The sequence below is a fragment of the Acipenser ruthenus genome, chromosome 5 (genome assembly GCF_902713425.1).
Source record: "Acipenser ruthenus chromosome 5, fAciRut3.2 maternal haplotype, whole genome shotgun sequence".
NCBI lineage: Eukaryota > Metazoa > Chordata > Actinopteri > Acipenseriformes > Acipenseridae > Acipenser > Acipenser ruthenus.
Window position 1 is genome coordinate 1,484,436 of NC_081193.1, and position 20,350 is coordinate 1,504,785.

Here is a 20,350-nt window from a genome sequence, read left to right on the forward strand (position 1 = left end):
ACATAAAGCCAGACTGGAATTTGCTAAAATGCATATTGACAAGCCACAATCCTTCTGGGAGAATGTCCTTTGGACAGATGAGTCAAAACTGGAGCTTTTTGGCAAGTCACATCAGCTCTATGTTCCCAGGCGAAAAAATGAAGCTTTCAAAGAAAAGAACACCATACCTACAGTGAAACATGGAGGAGGCTCGGTTATGTTTTGGGGCTGCTTTGCTGCGCCTGGCACAGGGTGCCTTGAATCTGTGCAGGGCACAATGAAATCTCAAGACTATCAAGGCATTCTGGAGCGAAACGTACTGCCCAGTGTCAGAAAGCTCTGTCTCAGTCGCAGGTCATGGGTCCTCCAATAGGATAATGACCCAAAACACACAGCTAAAAGCACCCAAGAATGGATAAGAACAAAACATTGGACTATTCTGAAGTGGCCTTCTATGAGTCCTGATCTGAATCCTATCGACCATCTATGGAAAGAGCTGAAACTTGCAGTCTGGAGAAGGCACCCATCAAACCTGAGACAGCTGGAGCAGTTTGCTCAGGAAGAGTGGGCCAAACTACCTGTTAACAGGTGCAGAAGTCTCATTGAGAGCTACAGAAAACATTTGATTGCAGTGATTGCCTCTAAAGGTTGTGCAACAAAATATTAGGTTAGCGGTCCCATCATTTTTGTCCATGCCATTTTCATTTGTTTTCTTATTTACAATATTATGTTGAATAAAAAATCAAAAGCAAAGTCTGATTTCTATTAAATATGGAATAAACAATGGTGGATGCCAATTACTTTTGTCAGTTTCAAGTTATTTCAGAGAAAATTGTGCATTCTTCGTTTTTTGTGGAGGGGTACCAACAAATTTGAGCACGTCTGTATGTACTTTGAGATCAGTGGTGTAACCAGGGGTGGTTTTAGGGGTTTGAACCCCCACCCCCCCAAATGAATTATTCAACTACAATTAAAAATGTCAGCCATGTGGAAAAATCTCGATCCATCACCAGCCCCCCTCCCGAACGAAATCCTTGCTACGCCAGTGTTATTAACCATCATCAAATCTCCATCCATCCCCAAAACAAAATCCTGGCTACGCCACTGTTTTTGAGGTCCATAATCACAGGTGGTTTCACTGCTCTACCGACTGTGTTGTCTATTTAGAGTTATAAGGACACAACAGCTGCCGCATGGTTCTGGTGCTCACACTGGTACTGAGCGTCCCTGTGAGGTGAGGGTGCTGTCTGGTGCTCAAACTGGTACCGAGCGTCCCTGTGAGGGTGCTATCTGGTGCTCACACTGGTACCGAGTGTCCCTGTGAGGTGAGGGTGCTGTCTATGAGGGTGCTGTCTGGTGCTCACACTGGTACTGAGCATCCCTGTGAGGTGAGGGGGCTGTCTGGTGCTCACACTGGTACTGAGCATCCCTGTGAGGTGAGGGGGCTGTCTGGTGCTCACACTGGTACTGAGCATCCCTGTGAGGTGAGGGTGCTGTCTATGAGGGTGCTGTCTGGTGCTCACACTCACACACTGGTACTGAGCATCCCTGTGAGGTGAGGGTGCTGTCTATGAGGGTGCTGTCTGGTACTCGCACTGGTACTGCGTCCCTGTGAGGTGAGGGTGCTGTCTATGAGGGTGCTGTCTGGTGCTCACACTGGTACTGAGTGTCCCTGTGAGGTGAGGGTGCTGTCGATGAGGGGAATTGTCATTCCACTGCCACATCTACTTTAGCTCCTGAAATCCTCAGAAACCCTTTGAGAAGCCAACTACATATTTGCAGTGTTATGGAGACTTCTCAGACAAATTCTTAACTTTGACCTGTGACCTACTTTAAGATGGGTGAACATGTGACTTTTTGGTTTCTGGATGATAAAGACCTAATATTTTGAGATACTGGCTTCATACTCAATACACAGCTGTATTCTATAAGCCTCTACTGTAGGTCACTTTTGTTCATGGGTATCTTACTAGAAAAGACCTGGATACTTCGTTAAGTAATTTTACCAAGCTGCTGACGCCACAGTGTCAAAGCCTTATCTCTCTGACCCGTTGAGTCACAAGTGTCAAAGCCTTATCTCTCTGGCCCGTTGAGTCACAAGTGTCAAAGCCTTATCTCTCTGGCCCGTTGAGTCACAAGTGTCAAAGCCTTATCTCTCTGGCCCGTTGAGTCACAAGTGTCAAAGCCTTATCTCTCTGGCCCGTTGAGTCACAAGTGTCAAAGCCTTATCTCTCTGGCCCGTTGAGTCACAAGTGTCAAAGCCTTATCTCTCTGGCCCGTTGAGTCACAAGTGTCAAAGCCTTATCTCTCTGGCCCGTTGAGTCACAAGTGTCAAAGCCTTATTATTATTCATTTCTTAGCAGACGCCCTTATCCAGGGCGACTTACAATTGTTACAAGATATCACATTATACAGTTATCACATTATTTTTACATACAATTGCCCATTTATACAGTTGGGTTTTTACTGGAGCAATCTAGGTAAAGTACCTTATCTCTCTGGCCTGTTGAGTCACAAGTGTCAAAGCCTTATCTCTCTGACCCGTTGAGTCACAAGTGTCAAAGCCTTATCTCTCTGACCCGTTGAGTCACAACAGTGTCAACAGTGACTAAATAAGCCTGTGACTGATCATTGGCCGCTGATGTAATATGGCTGCCGTATTGAGGTCATGTGGCTTCTAAATCTCTGGGGTAGGCCAGATGTTTTTCACTTACCCATTTTACTTCATGTTTACAGACTGTTCCATTTGAGATGTCTTTCCCCTTGCAGTGTGCCTCTGGGGATGCCTCTAGGGGGGTTCACAAATGGAAGATGCTTTCAAAACTGTTTATTAAACAGATGTATTTTACCCCCTTGTGCTAAAGGGTATCCAGTGCTAATTAGCATACAAAGCACAACTCACATTGGATTGCATGTTGTTCATTATTTGATGCCAGGTATTTTTTATTGAATAGTCTAAAATACCGTAATTGAATATAGTGCTATTATCTATGTGTTCAATTGTGGGAATGGTGAAAAGAGATCCTATTGGAAAAGAACATCAGATTTTGTGGGATGTTTGTAAATTGTAGAATTTGGGCCCTTTTAATTAAACATACAGAAAATACACAGCATATGAAATGATTGTAGAGTAGATGAGGCCTCACCGACACAGCGGGGATTTACTGTATATTCAGCTGAGCAGATCCTTAAGGTGCATACAGTCTGTGTTAATCACCAGGGAAAGGCTAATGATTATAGCATCCTATACATGCTGTGCATACAGTAATAGGCTGGTGATTATTGCATCCTATACATGCTGTGCATACAGTAATAGGCTGGCGATTATTGCATCCTATACATGCTGTGCATGTGTAGTAATAGGCTGGTGATTTATTGCATCCTATACATGCTGTGCATACAGTAATAGGCTGGTGATTATTGCATCCTATACATGCTGTGCATACAGTAATAGGCTGGTGATTATTGCATCCTATACATGCTGTGCATGTACAGTAATAGGCTGGTGATTTATTGCATCTTATACATGCTGTGCATACAGTAATAGGCTGGTGATTTATTGCATCCTATACATGCTGTGCATACAGTAATAGGCTGGTGATTATTACATCCTATGCGTGCTGTGCATGTACAGTAATAGGCTGGTGATTATTGCATCCTATACGTGCTGTGCATGTACAGTAATAGGCTGGTGATTATTGCATCCTATACATGCTGTGCATGTGTAGTAATAGGCTGGTGATTTATTGCATCCTATACATGCTGTGCATACAGTAATAGGCTGGTGATTATTGCATCCTATACATGCTGTGCATACAGTAATAGGCTGGTGATTATTGCATCCTATACATGCTGTGCATGTACAGTAATAGGCTGGTGATTTATTGCATCCTATACATGCTGTGCATACAGTAATAGGCTGGTGATTATTGCATCCTATACATGCTGTGCATGTACAGTAATAGGCTGGTGATTTATTGCATCTTATACATGCTGTGCATACAGTAATAGGCTGGTGATTTATTGCATCCTATACATGCTGTGCATACAGTAATAGGCTGGTGATTATTACATCCTATGCGTGCTGTGCATGTACAGTAATAGGCTGGTGATTATTGCATCCTATACGTGCTGTGCATGTACAGTAATAGGCTGGTGATTACTGCATCCTATACGTGCTGTGCATGTACAGTAATAGGCTGGTGTTGCATCCTATGCGTGCTGTGCATGTACAGTAATAGGCTGGTGATTATTGCATCCTATACGTGCTGTGCATGTACAGTAATAGGCTGGTGATTACTGCATCCTATACGTGCTGTGCATGTACAGTAATAGTCTGGTGTTGCATCCTATGCGTGCTGTGCATGTACAGTAATAGGCTGGTGATTATTGCATATATACATGCTGTGCATACAGTAATAGGCTGGTGATTATTGCATATATACATGCTGTGCATGTACAGTAATATGCTGGTGATTATTGCATCCTTTACGTGCTGTGCATACAGTAATAGGCTGGTGATTTATTGCATCCTATGCGTGCTGTGCATGTACAGTAATAGGCTGGCGAGTCCATCCTAAACATACAACACAAAAGCTGTTTACTTGGAGCAAAGAGAGAGTTTTAACAGTTTGTTCTGACTCTGATTCTGAGTTTTTGCAACGTTAAGCAGCTGTGTGTTTTTATTTCTGTTGCAGTTTCTTCAGTAGTCATGCTTCAGGAATGTTTTGTATTTCAGCAATCTGAAAAACACGCTTGATATGCACAGGTTTTTTTTTTCTTTCTCACTCACTCTCTCTAGAGATTTTCAAAAGTGTGCTCCTATTCTTTTTAGGCATGTTTGGATTTGAAATATTGGGTTTAATTTTGATAGCAGATTTCATGCATTCTGCATATTTGACATGAGATAAAGGCCCAGGGACTTTGAAGTATGTTGGTGGCCTTATTGTCTTCTTTCCACATGGATTTGCAGCCCAGAGCATTGGTTTGTGCTGGGAGCTAGCCCAGGGAAAGCTGCAGACTGGTACTCAAATAAGAACATAAGAAATTCTAGAACGAGGAAAGGCCATTTGGCCCATCTATTATTATTATTATTTATTTCTTAGCAGACGTCCTTATCCAGGGCGACTTACAATTGCTACAAGATATCACATTATTTTTACATACAATTACCCATTTATACAGTTGGGTTTTTACTGGAGCAATCTAGGTAAAGTACCTTGCTCAAGGGTACAGCAGCAGTGTCCCCTACCAGGGATTGAACCCACAACCCTCCGGTCAAGAGTCCAGAGCCCTAACCACTACTCCACACTGCTGCCCATCTATGCTTGCTCGCTTTAGTACCAGCATGGTCCATTAGCACTCAGGAGAGGAAAAACAAAAAAATCTGAACCAAGTTAGTAGAGGAAATGAAACCTCTGGGAATCCGTGGCTAAACGGACCGCCCTTCCTCCAGGCGGCTAGCTAAAGGTCTCATTATGGTGAGAGAGGGTTATACAGTGTTGTTCATGACAGCATCCAGTCTAGTCTTGAAGGATCCGATAGTCTCTGCTTCAACAACTCTTCCGACAGTCTGTTCCAGTGGTTCACCACCCTTTCTGTGAAAAAGCTCCTTCTCCCCTCGGTTCTGAATATGCCCTTCTTCAGCTTCCCCCTGTGGCCCCTGGTTCTGCTCTGTGACCTGTGGAAAATAATTCTCAGCAGTTACTTTGTTAAACCCCTTGACAATTTGAAATACCTCTATTTAGTCGCCTCTGGTCCTCCTTCTTTCTAAACTATACAGATTCAGCTCTTTCAGTCTATCTTCATATGACATACCCTTCAATCCTGGAATTAATCATGTTGCTCTCCTCTCTACTCCCTCCAATGGCTCTATGTCTTTCTTATGACATGGGGACCAGAACGGGACATAATATTCTAGGTGTGGTCGTACCAGCGCATTGTATAATTTTAATATAGCTTCTCTTGATTTTATATAACCTAACATTCTATTTGCCTTTGTTATTTATTATCATTATTTATTTCTTAGCAGATGCCCTTATCCAGTGCGACTTACAGTCGTAAACAAAAAATGCATTTCAAGAATCACAGTACAAGTATTAATACAATTAAGAGCAAGATAAAATACAATGACTTCAGTTCTAGTAAGTACAGGTATATTACAAAATACAAATTATCGGAGCAGATAACAGTGTCAGTGATAGTTACATCAGGATACGATTAAATGCAAAATACTAGATACTGAACAACACTTTTGGCAGATTACAGTACATTACTCTGTAAAGTGCAGGATTAAATATATATAATAGCTTCTCTCCACTGTCTAGTTGGCTTAAGAGATTCATCCACTACTACCCCCAAGTCCTTTTCATACATAGCCTCCTCTATTTCATTTCTATTCATGCTGTGCTTGCCTCTAATGTTTTTGCGCCCTATGTAAGCTTGTGTGAGAGAACGCATGTCGAAGCGTCAAACTCCCGAGTCCCTGGTGCTTGTATCATTTGCACAATCCTGTGCTGAGGGAACCATTGCAGACCTGGATTCTCCAACTAACATCTGGGAGTCCTATAAAGATGCTGTGGAACACACGTATTATAATATCCTTACAGGATAGATTTGAGGCTGTTGAACACAGCTAATGTTTTAATACATAACACGTTTCTGAACATGTTCCCTTTTGGGCTGTGTTGAAAATGTAAGCGCATCATATTTTGAGTCATTACAGCAGATGTGAAAGCAGGCTCTGTGGACGTGCTGTTCTTGGAGTGGCCAGTAGTTTTGCTCAGTTAGTGGAATTCCTGTAGCATTGTGCTGTATAACTTTGTAATTGCCTCTACCAGCCCCCAGCAGATGAAGAGCAGTCTGTCCTAGATGAGCCACAGCAGACCAATGCTGGGTTCTGCCCATAATAAATGAAAAGGCAGAAGTGGTCTGTAGCTTGGCATCTGCTTTGGTGGTGCTGGGTGTAGTTCTCAGCTGTGTAGCTTTAGCAATGCTGTTTGCCAACACAACAGAGCATGCCCTATACACAAAGGCATCATGTTAACGGTCTCTTTAGAGTACCAGGGTTGCTGTACAATAACCTTACATTTTATAACTGTCCTTGAGGCACTTCAGTTCTGTAGGGGTTTGTGAGATAACTATTCTATTCAGTCTAAAGCTGACTTCCAAAAAAAAACTGTAGAACAAAAATGGATTGATCTGTTTGGCTGTTAATGGTCTTGAGCCTTTATCTTTCTGTCTTTGGCAGGCCTAATTTAGTATTGGGGGTTCAATGTGGTTCGTCAGTCATGCGAAAATGCCAAACCATAATGATCGTTAAGTACCAAGCTATTGTTTTGACCAGCATTTATGTGGGCTGAGGCTTTACTATTGTGTCTGTTTTTATATTGGACTTCATAAAATATCTCCCGAATAATTAAATTCACAGTAATTTACAACACCCTGTCATTCATTCAGAATGTTGAAAGTAAAACAAACTTTGTGGTAAAACGAAGATGCAAGCAGAGATATGAAATGTGTTGTTTTTCATCCCTTTTCCACTGGCACATCCGAGCTGTCCGGGCCCCAGGCTGTTTCTCCAGCCGAGGGAGAACCAAACCGTGAAACTCTGGCCTCACAGCGAATGTGGCTCGGAGCCGAGCCGGGCCAGGGGCAGAGTTACTGATTTACGTCATTGCGTTGTGTCAGTCAGTACACCTTGTTTACCACACTGTGTCTAAGGCTGAGTATCTTGCTATTCAGGTCTGAGAAGCAATCTTTCCCTCTTTGCGTAATCAGCCTGTCGATGCATTTCAGTTATATTCAGTAATATATGAATAACGAAAACGAAGAAAAACACAAGCATAACCTCTGGATCCGCCATTCTCAGTTTAAAATCCAGCTCCTCTTAATACCGCATCATCTACAAGCAGGCTCTGGGGCGGGGTCACGAGCAGGCTCTGCGGCGGAGTCGCGAGCAGGCTCTGCGGCGGGGTCACGAGCAGGCTCTGGGGCGGGGTCGCGAGCAGGCTCTGGGGCGGGGTCGCGAGCAGGCTCTGGGGCGGGGTCGCGAGCAGGCTCTGGGGCGGGGTCGCGAGCAGGCTCTGGGGCGGGGTCGCGAGCAGGCTCTGGGGCGGGGTCGCGAGCAGGCTCTGGGGCGGGGTCGCGAGCAGGCTCTGCGGCGGGGTCGCGAGCAGGCTCTTCCTGAGCCCAGCGCAGCCCATTTGTACAGTGGAAAGAGGGACTTGTTAACACTGCCAGGCTGTGGTGTATCAAGTCAGGTGACTAGTTGCAGTGTTTGTAATTGGAACTGCTCTTTGTGATGATGTTACTCGTATTACTCTACTGAGGTGCACTGTGCTGTCTCTGGTGGGGTCAGTGCTTGAGGTCTCCTGACATGTACTATACCACAGAAGACTTTGTGGTCGAACTGTGATTAATACCCAAGACTCGCAGTCTTCAGCTGTACTGTATCCAATCACAGGTGTCTAACAGAAACAAGGATCACTTTATTTGTTTCTTAAACTGTTAATTTCCTCTGAGCTATTACAGTATCTAATGCTTTTTAATTGATTTTTTTTTTTTTTTAATTTGCATTTTGATGCCAATTTCCAAATCATTATCTTACACCTTTTACTGTGTTACTGTAAATGGAATCATAGTCCAGTGATCATCGTAACAGTGCAGAATTATCCATGCTTTATACAGGATCCGAGGATTCGTTTGACCATTTCTCTTCATTGTGTTAAAAAAACAGTTTCAGCAGTAAATTCAGATAAAGGTTAGCCGAGTATGAAATCTTCATTTGATATTTCTGGATTAGACACATCTGATCACAGAGCTAACAACTGAATTTCCTCCTGGCAAAGGCATATATAATGGTGAGCTTTTACTTCTTCACACATGCAGGCAACCACACGCCTGTCAGCTTTGAAATAGTGCATTATATTGCAACTTTACACGGATTAAAGCTGGAGATCAATGGCGTGTGGGTGGAAAGTTTGTAGCCCAAAAACTTCAGTCATAAGAAGAAAATGCTGTTTATGGGGCTGCTGAGATGTTGCATGCACTAATTCCCAATCTGTTTTTTTTTTTTTCTTCAGTTCCCAGAGTGTGGTTTCTTTGGGATGTACGACAAAATCTTACTCTTTCGCCATGACCTGAACTCTGAAAACATCCTGCAGAGGCTGCTGTCAGCGGAGGAGATCCATGAAGGAGACCTGATCGAGGTGGTCCTCTCTGGTAGGTACCTCACTCCCTTCCAACAGGAGCCACACTGAGGCGGGGCAGGCAGAGCTGCTGCTGCTGCTTCATGTGTGTATGTGTCTGTATGTGTATCTATGTGTGTGTCTGTGTGTGTGTCTGTATATGTCTGTGTGTCTGTATATATCTGTGTGTGTGTGTCTGTGTCTGTATGAGCCTGTGTGTGTGTGTGTGTGTGTGTGTCTGTGTCTGTATGAGCCTGTGTGTGTGTGTGTGTGTGTGTGTGTGTGTATATTGTATAAGTACCCCACTTGACCTACAAACAGGAACAGCTTTTCTTGGCTGATGATCAGTACCCTGGAGATGAGATGGGAAAGCGCTGTTCCCTGCTCCTGATGGTCCCTGTACTCTACCTGTGTATGGGAAGCACAGGCTGCTCAAACCCTTAATCTTATAACTAGTGCTGCACAGATCTGAACAGTGTTTCCTTTTTCAATCTGTTGTTCTGATAATGGAGATGTAAAAAGGGTACATGGCTCTAGATATAGTTTTAATGTTTGCTTTACATATTAGATCAAAGAGCCAGCTGCCCTATAGGAAGTACTCACCCCCCTTGGGAGTTTTCAAGGTTTGTTGTGTCAGAAATCGTGATGCATCTAAATGGGATTTTTTTTCTTTGATTTACACAACCTACTCAACACTTTCAATGTGTGAAAAAACAAATCAATTAAAAATAAAAACCTGAAAAGTCTTCATTAGATAAGATAAGTATTCACCCCCTTTGCTATGACACTCCTAAATAAGCTCAGGTGCACCAGTTGCCTTCAGAATTCACACAATAAGTTAAATGTAGTCCACCTGTGTGCAATAATAGTGGTTCACATGATTTCAGATTAAATACACCTGTCTCTGTAAGGTCCCACAGTTGGGTAGTGCATTCAAAGCAAAGATACTACCATGAAGACCAAGGGGCTTTCAAAACAACTCCGGGATAAAGTTGTGGAAAGGCACAGATCAGGGGAGGGGTATAAAAAGATTTCAAAGGCATTGAATATTATTATTATTATTATTATTATTATTATTATTATTATTATTAATTTCTTAGCAGACACCCTTATCCAGGGCGGCTTACAATTGTTACAAGATATCAAATTATTTTTACAATATCCCTTGGAGCACAGTCAAGTCGATCATTAAGAAGTGGAAGGTATGCGGCACCACCCAGGATCTGCTTCGAGCAGGCCGTCCTCCCAAACTGAGCAGCCGGGTAAGAAGGGCATTGGTCAGAGAATCCACCAAGAGGCCAATGACAACTCTGAAAGACCTACAGCGTTCCATGGCTGAGATGGGAGAAACTGTCCATGTGTCAACAATAGCTCAGGTACTCCACAAATTTGACCTGTATGGAAGAGTGGCAAGAAGGAAGCCATTTCTGAGCCCATGTAAAATCCTGCTTGGAATTTGCAAAAAGGCATGTGAGAGACTCTGAAAAGATGTGGCAAAAGATTCTGTGGTCCGATTAAACAAAAATTGAACTATCTGGCCTAAATGAAAAGCGTTATGTCTGATGCAAACCCAACACAGCACATCACCCAGGTAACACCATCCCTACTGTGAAGCATGGTGGTGGCAGCATCATGCTATGGGGATGCTTTTCATCGGCAGGGACTGGGAAGCTTGTCAGGGTAGAGGGCAAAATGGATGGAGCTAAATACATGCAAATCCTTGAGGAAAACCTGCTTCAGTGTGCAAAAGACCTAAGACTGGGACGGAGATTCACCTTTCAGCAGGACAATGACCCCAAGCACACAGCCAAAGCGACACTGGAGTGGCTTAAAAACAAGAAAATGAATGTCCTAGAGTGGCCCAGCCCAAAACCCGGACTTGAATCCGATTTGAGAATTTGTGGCAAGACTTATAGATTGCTGTCCACCAACGATCCCCATCCAACTTGACAGAGCTTGAACAATTTTGCCAAGAAGAATGGGCGAATATTGCACGATCCAGATGTGCAAACCTGGTAGAAACTTACCCCAAAAGACTCACAGCTGTAATTGCTGCCAAAGGTGGTTCTACCAAGTATTCACTCAGCGGGGTGAATACTTATCTAACCAAGACATTTCATTTTTTTTTTATTTTTCATTAACTGTTGTTTCACAATAAAAATTGTCTTGCCTCTTCAAAGTGTTGAGTAGGCTGTGTAAATCAAAGGAAAAAAATCCCATTAAATGCATCAAGATTTCAGGTTGTAACACAACAAACTGTGAAACTGTCCAAGGGGGGTGAATACTTACTATAGGCACTGTATGTGTGTGTGTATGTGCATATATATAATTTTTTTTGTTTGTTTCTATAAATGTCTTTATCTGGCTTTGTACTTACAGGGAAGTTTTCTTATGTGATCCTCTTGATTCCAGGTAAACCGAGTGAAACATTTATAATAGAGGTAATGATTCCAAGCCAGCTGGATTTACCCCACTGCTTGATGGAGATACTGTCCTGTCTGGAAGTGATTGCAAGGGAGAAGTAGTCAGTGCTGCTCTTGTATCAGGATTGAAAAAGCTAGCCTGATGAATACCCCTTAGAGGAGGATTTAATGTACAAATAATGAAGGTCTGCAGTATAGTTTCTGCTCTTTATTTAAGTATTTCCCTTCTAGAATTTGATCTAGTTAAGCATACAGCAGTATCCATTGACAACTGTTGCCAAATTAGGTTTCCCTCCACCTCAAATGCCTGCTGTGGTTTGGCTCTCGTTGCAGACAGGTGCCTAGCACTTACCCGGTACCCAAACAGCAGCAAGTTTGTTTTTTCCCCTCTGAGCAAACAGCTTCCTGAACACAGCGGCCACGACAGGTTTGAAGTCAGCCCACTTCCTCACGCTGTCGCTGCTGCACCACACAGAAAGCAAGGTGCGCTGCGTACACTAGGTACCCTGGAGGGCTTTTGTAACCGTCATGAATAAAAGATGCTTTGGTTCCAGTTTCCCTGACCCCCAATCCTTCTAGGATGGTGTGTTTTTGACAAATACATTCTGTGGCTACAGTACAAGGAGGAAGGTGTGTAAATCCAATATGCTTACCAAGAGTGTGGAAGTGTGACAGGGCAGAGTGGCAGAGCAGGGGGAGGAAGTGAGACAGGGCAGAGTGTGACAGGGTAGAGTGGCAGAGCAGGGGGAGGAAGTGTGACAGGGCAGAGTGGCAGAGCAGGGGGAGGAAGTGTGACAGGGTAGAGTGGCAGAGCAGGGGGAGGAAGTGTGACAGGGCAGAGTAGCAGAGCAGGGGGAGGAAGTGTGACAGGGCAGAGTGGCAGAGCAGGGGGAGGAAGTGTGACAGGGCGGAGTGGCAGAGCAGGGGGAGGAAGTGTGACAGGGCAGAGTGGCAGAGCAGGGGGAGGAAGTGTGACAGGGCAGAGTGGCAGAGCAGGGGGAGGAAGTGTGACAGGGTAGAGTGGCAGAGCAGGGGGAGGAAGTGTGACAGGGCAGAGTAGCAGAGCAGGGGGAGGAAGTGTGACAGGGCAGAGTGGCAGAGCAGGGGGAGGAAGTGTGACAGGGCAGAGTGGCAGAGCAGGGGGAGGAAGTGTGACAGGGCAGAGTGACAGAGCAGGGGGAGGAAGTGTGACAGGGCAGAGTGGCAGAGCAGGGGGAGGAAGTGTGACAGGGCAGAGTGGCAGAGCAGGGGGAGGAAGTGTGACAGGGCAGAGTAGCAGAGCAGGGGGAGGAAGTGTGACAGGGCAGAGTGGCAGAGCAGGGGGAGGAAGTGTGACAGGGCGGAGTGGCAGAGCAGGGGGAGGAAGTGTGACAGGGCAGAGTGACAGAGCAGGGGGAGGAAGTGTGACAGGGCAGAGTGGCAGAGCAGGGGGAGGAAGTGTGACAGGGCAGAGTGGCAGAGCAGGGGGAGGATGTGTGACAGGGCAGAGTGACAGAGCAGGGGGAGGAAGTGTGACAGGGCAGAGTAGCAGAGCAGGGGGAGGAAGTGTGACAGGGCAGAGTAGCAGAGCAGGGGGAGGAAGTGTGACAGGGCAGAGTGGCAGAGCAGGGGGAGGAAGTGTGACAGGGCAGAGTGGCAGAGCAGGGGGAGGATGTGTGACAGGGCAGAGTGACAGAGCAGGGGGAGGAAGTGTGACAGGGCAGAGTAGCAGAGCAGGGGGAGGAAGTGTGACAGGGCAGAGTAGCAGAGCAGGGGGAGGAAGTGTGACAGGGCAGAGTGGCAGAGCAGGGGGAGGAAGTGTGACAGGGCAGAGTGGCAGAGCAGGGGGAGGAAGTGTGACAGGGCAGAGTGGCAGAGCAGGGGGAGGAAGTGTGACAGGGCAGAGTGGCAGAGCAGGGGGAGGAAGTGTGACAGGGTAGAGTGGCAGAGCAGGGGGAGGAAGTGTGACAGGGCAGAGTAGCAGAGCAGGGGGAGGAAGTGTGACAGGGCAGAGTGACAGAGCAGGGGGAGGAAGTGTGACAGGGCAGAGTGGCAGAGCAGGGGGAGGAAGTGTGACAGGGCAGAGGCCCTGCACACCAAGACATGTGTGTTTGTGGCTGCCTATTCACAGCCACACTGTGATTAATTGAGTGAATGGTGGTTGATTGAAGAGTGTGGAATGTGGCCAGGTGGTAATTGAATGATTGGTTGTCAATGAGCCCTGCGGTCACACCCTGTAAAAGAAGAAAGCAGGAATGTTTGAGGGTTGTGTAGGAGAGTTCGGAGCGGAGGAGGAGTGTGCTGGGAGTACAACGTGAGTAAGTGTAGACCACCGGGATGGCTGATGCACCAGCATGAATGCAGTTCTGTTAACTGCTGCTGTGTGCGTTTTAACATTCCCATTTCATAGTGGATTGTATGTATGTATCCATTAACTAACGCTTGTGGTGGAAATCTGCTTCTTAAATGTCCTCCCTAATGGCTTGTTCCTCATGAAACATCAGGCATTTGTGCAGGCAGGATGAAGAAGCCCTCCCTGCCAGCTGTGTGCCAGCAATGCCCCTCAATCAGTGAGTCTGTTGCCTCGCCACATACTGAATCGAGCTGATCTGCAACCAGGGGGTGGACATTTTATATACTACACAATAAAGATAACAAATACCAGTAGTGTTTATGCTGCATATTATCTCAAAGTACCTTTTTTTTGGCTTGAGCTTGCAGTGCAATAGCAAGGCGCTCTTTCTAAATGCACTAGAATATAAACTGAACTCGTATGGAATAGTTCTTCCAGATTCCAGATCTTCTGCCAGTTCATTCGGTTATTTTTTCTGATGCCCTTTGCTTCCTTAAATCGCCGTTTAAACATTTGGCAAGAAAAATAAACAAGTAAATAAAAAATCTGAACTAGCATCTTGCAAGATTGAGTCACAACTGGTGCAATACCAATAGTGATATTGAAGAAATTCATGAAATTCATTGGCGCTGTCACTTGTGACTTCTCATCTAGTGCACTAACCTTATAGTGGTATGTCATTTGCTCTGCTTTTTCTGAAGAAATAAGCCACGACACCAGTGTTTGTCTACCTGTTTTATTTGTCTATCTCCAGGCACTCTGTCTTCCTGGCGGATAATCCTAACAAAGAAAGATCAATAACAGATGTGACCAGCACTGGAAAAAGCAATACTGCAGTTAACACTTCAACCCTAGCAATGACACGGAAAGTTAGAACGTTTTAGTGCGCTTGACATTTCACTGTGGAAACATTGCTCAACTGAACCTTTATTATTATTAAAGTCAGCCTTTGCTTGCCTTAACTTTTGGTTTTTTTATGTTTTTTGTTTTGTTTGTTCTGGTATTTTTAAGTTTCATTTTAATTCCAGCTTTGGCCACAGTGGAAGATTTCCAGATCCGACCCCACACTCTTTATGTGCACTCTTACAAAGCGCCCACCTTCTGTGATTACTGCGGGGAGATGCTGTGGGGCCTTGTACGCCAGGGGCTGAAGTGTGGAGGTAAGGGTCTTCACAACTGAAAGAGAGCAGGGACCTAAGAGGCATGACCCAGTGAAAAGGAAATAAAAACTGATGTTTTAAACCCTGCTGGTGGAGTAATCCTAGAGGCATGGGGTGGCTTTCTGAAGGATGTTGCGGTTCTTTCAGGGACTTCCTGGCACCTGTTATTTAAAACAAGTTTCTTTTGAAGCTGATTTCACTGGTTTTACTGGGACTCAGCACATTATGGCAATGGGTGGAGAGGGCCACCATCAAAGCATGCTTACTCATGTCAGCAGGTTTATTTTTTTTTTGGATCCACAGTAATGAGAAGTCAGCCAGGGGAGGACATGGTATAATTCATATAATGAATCAGTCAGATGAACCACAGCGTTAAATCCTAATGCGTGTCATTTTTGAAACGTTGCTTAGGCATTTGCTACATTAAGCTATTCCATACTGGCAAAAGTTTTGCATCACGTAAAAGTTTAGGATTGAAACATAATTTAAAAAAAAAAACTATATGAACATCATTTTACATCTTTTATTTAACATCATGTATTCAAAGAAACTAGAAAATGCAAAAGTTTCATGTTAGATTTTTAAATGTGTCATTTGTCCATTTGTCAGTTTTTTGTTCAGTACTGTTTATGGAAAATGACAGAGCAGTGTGTAATTCAATATGTTAACATAACATTATTAAACAGGTTTCATTGGACTTTACGAAGCAAAATTAGTTCATTCTATAGGGTGATGCAAAACCTTTAGCTATAGCTGCTTATATAATAAAGCGTGTCAGAAAATAGTCACAGTCATCTGATCCCGCCAGCCAGTAAAGAAGATGCTGCTACAGATATATAGAACACATTTCTTAATGCAGGGTTCACTATATTACTACTAATAAAAATACTGGTTTATTTGTCTACTTCTACATTGTTCGTATTCACAGTTAGGCAAAGAAAACAACCTTAGAGATGCAGTACTACACAGCCTTTGCTTCCATACTGACGTCCTAGTAGTTTTGGAGCCATCTAGTGGACGCTTTTAGGAATTAACATACCTACAGTACAGTTGTTTTATAGCAGGATAAAAAGCTGTACAGTATTTCACCAGAAGAAAACAAAACAACAAAAAAACAGCATTTTTGTGGGCTTTAATTATGTATGTGCATACTGTATGTCTTGCTATTGTAAAATGCTATAGTAATGTATTCATTTTTGTAGGGTGTGGGCTGAACTACCACAAGCGCTGTGCCTTTAAAATACCAAACAACTGCAGTGGAGTGAAGAAGAGGCGCTTGTCGAATGTCTCTCTGCCAGGACCTGGGCTGCCTGTCCTGAGACCTACTCCCATTGAACACACAGCAGTGTCCATTGAGGAGGTATGACACACACAGTACACTACAATACAATACTGCTCCCATTGAACACACAGCAGTGTCCATTAAGGAGGTGTGACACACACAGTACAGCACAGTACAATACAATACTGCTCCCATTGAACACACAGCAGTGTCCATTGAGGAGGTATGACACACACAGTACACTACAATACAATACTGCTCCCATTGAACACACAGCAGTGTCCATTGAGGAGGTATGACACACACAGTACAGTACAATACAATACTGCTCCCATTGAACACACAGCAGTGTCCATTGAGGAGGTATGACACACACAGTACAGTACAATGTGACTGCCTGCTGAATCCTTATATTCACAGCAGCCAAATAAGAACCTTGTTTACTCTATTCAGTGTTCCCTTTGTCTGAAGAGAATCATTTATAACGAAAGGTAATTTAAGCAAACTAGGCTGACTTTATCTGTTACTGAAAGCGATTGTGTGACTCCTACTGCACGTCATAAACTGTTTAACACGCACACACACAGACACACACACTCTCACAGACACACTCACACACACTCTCACAGACACTCTCACAGACACAGACACACACACTCTCACAGACACACACACACTCTCACAGACACACTCACACACACTCACAGACACACACACACTCTCACACACACACACACACTCTCACACACACACACACACTCTCACAGACACACACACTCTCACAGACACACACACTCTCACAGACACACTCAGACACACACACACTCAGACACACACACACACTCTCACAGACACACACACACTCACAGACACACACACACTCACAGAGACACACACACACTCACACTCACACACACTCTCACAGACACACACACTCACAGACACACACACTCTCACAGACACACACACTCTCACAGACACACACACTCTCACAGACACACTCACACACACTCTCACAGACACACACACACACACACTCAGACACACACACACTCACAGACACACACACTCTCACAGACACACACACACTCACACTCACACACTCTCACAGACACACTCACACACACACTCACAGACACACACACACTCACAGACACACACACACTCTCACACACACACTCTCACACTCTCACAGACACACACACTCTCACAGACACACACACTCTCACACACACTCTCACACTCTCACAGACACACACACTCTCACAGACACACACACACACTCACAGACACACACACACACTCACAGACACACACACTCTCACAGACACACACACACACTCACAGACACACACACACTCACAGACACACACACTCACAGACACACACACACACTCTCACACACACACTCTCACACTCTCTCACTCACACACACTCTCACACTCACACACACACTCACAGACACACACACACACTCTCACACACACTCTCACACTCTCACAGACACACACACTCTCACAGACACACACACACACTCTCACAGACACACACACTCACACTCACACACACTCTCACAGACACACTCACACACACTCTCACAGACACACTCACACACACTCTCACAGACACACTCACACACACTCTCACAGACACACACACTCACAGACACACACACACTCAGACACACACACACACACTCTCACACACACTCTCACACTCTCACAGACACACACACTCTCACAGACACACACACACTCTCTCACAGACACACACACACAGACACACACACTCACAGACACACACACACTCTCACAGACACACACACACTCACACACACTCTCACACTCTCACAGACACACACACTCTCACAGACACACACACTCTCACACACACTCTCACACTCTCACAGACACACACTTTCTCACAGACACACACACACTCTCACAGACACACACACTCACACACACAGACACACACACTCACACACACAGACACACACACTCTCACACACACTCACACTCACAGACACACACACACTCTCACAGACACACACACACACACAGACACACACACACTCTCACAGACACACACACTCTCACAGACACACTCACACTCACACGCACACACACACACTCTCACACTCACACAGACACAGTTGAACTGTTTTAACAGCAGCGGATCTTAATAGCACATTTTAGATTTTTTACATCTAATTTCTCTGTGTTTTTCATTGTATTTTGTTTTATATAGTAAGTGGGTCAATAAATCAACCCTTATGGAAAAGCTGCATGAAAACAAAGTAAATGCATTCAGATCCCTCGCTTAGATCATGAAAATCGACCCCTTTATATTTTAAGTGCTATGGAAATGTCTTTCTGCTTTTAATGAACATTATGGTTAATCCTGATTGTGAAATAAGATTTTTTTTTTTTACCATGAAAATAAATACAGTCGTGTTAAGTATGATGGATAGGGCCTCATTCTCCTTGCTGGATCTAATCTTCAGAACAGTAACGCTGATAGGTTTTACTTTTTTATAATAAGATTATTCTTTTATTTGGCACACTTTAAAAAGAAAAAATGTATTTAACTAAGTACATCATTTAAATTGTGATCATTAGCATTTAGTTCCAGTAATTTCTTAATCTTGAAAGTGAGTGTATTTACTTTAAAAACTGTGACTCACGGGGGGTCCCCGAGTGGCTCATCCAGCTAAAGCGCTGCCGCTGGGAGCACAGGGTGAGTCACACAGCTTTGACAGCGGCACTTCACGTCCGGGCTGTGCAAAGAGACCGAACTGTGCTGGGAACTCCGAAGGGGCGTCACATTAGCTCTGACGCTCCCGGGGTAGGGGATGGGAAACCGGCAGGCATTGCTTCTCCTCATCGCGCAACAGCGAACACTACTGGCCAGACACCGAGCACATTCAGAGTGGATAAGAGGCAGGGCTGGTCTCTGTTCTCCGGGATCGGTAGCCCGCCCACCTCTGCTCTGGATTGCTCGGTGTAAAAGTGATTCTGGCTTTAGGCTTGTGAGATCGGAGGACGCTCACACGCCATCTGTGCTGTGTGTGGATCACTCCCATTGGATGGTGATTATCAGTTCATCTCAAACATATTTTGAATGTACTTGACGAGTCATTTTTACAGTAATTTGCTTGCTACTTTGTCAGTCTCGGAAAATGCAGCTTCCTAATAACGTTCAGTTGTTAGCTCCCACTCTTTTGCTTATGTAACTGCCTTTATATAACCCTGTTTACAAACCATTCTAATGACATGCAGTCTTTTGTCCTTGCAGATGGTCAATGAAGATGTAATTTATAAGTTGCGTCTGTGAGCCAGTGGTTTTTTCTGAACATCTAAACTGTGTGTCTAAAACATTCAGATCAGTTACTCCCACACGACACAGCTCGCAAAATACAATACAATGCTTTCTCGCTGAGGCGTTTGTCTATAAGTGTATCCGGGTCACATTCCCGCACTGCTATAACTATATGATTAAAGTTCTGTGCTTTGCTTCAGCAGCGCTCTCACCAAGAGGCCGGCAAACGCATCCCTTCCTGGAGTGGCCGTCCCATTTGGATGGAGAAGATGGTGCTGGGGCGTGTGAAGGTTCCTCACACCTTCGCTGTGCATTCGTACACGCGGCCCACCATCTGCCAGTACTGCAAGCGCCTGCTCAAGGGCCTCTTCCGCCAGGGCATGCAGTGCAAAGGTAGGCTCCACCACGCTGGCTTAGCAGCACCCACTTTCTGACAGGAGAGATTGCTGCCTAGTGATCAGCACGAGGCCCCTGTCTGCAGAAACAAGGCTGTGTTCAATATGGAGCATACAGGTAGAACTGTTTATTCATAGCCTTCTGATGTGCGAGAACTTTGTCCTGCATTAATCATTCTTTTGTTGGCAAGTGTGGAACTGCTGACATGATGGTAGTTACTCATGCCTGTAGAATCCCAAAACAGTTAAAAGATGGGTTGAGATAGATAG

At 44.7% G+C, this 20,350-nt stretch overlaps 1 protein-coding gene across 3 annotated transcripts in view; it reads left to right on the forward strand.

Annotated features, from left to right (window-relative positions):
- LOC117402894 (serine/threonine-protein kinase D3) overlaps positions 1-20,350 on the forward strand; it is a 111,673-nt gene that overhangs the window by 48,099 nt on the left and 43,224 nt on the right. For all 3 annotated transcript variants that reach the window (XM_034921398.2, XM_034921400.2, XM_059023503.1), the window contains 4 exons: positions 9,063-9,201; positions 14,951-15,082; positions 16,285-16,442; positions 19,886-20,078. In XM_034921398.2, the coding sequence (XP_034777289.2) occupies positions 9,063-9,201; positions 14,951-15,082; positions 16,285-16,442; positions 19,886-20,078 (622 nt within the window). The remainder of the gene's footprint in view (positions 1-9,062; positions 9,202-14,950; positions 15,083-16,284; positions 16,443-19,885; positions 20,079-20,350) is intronic.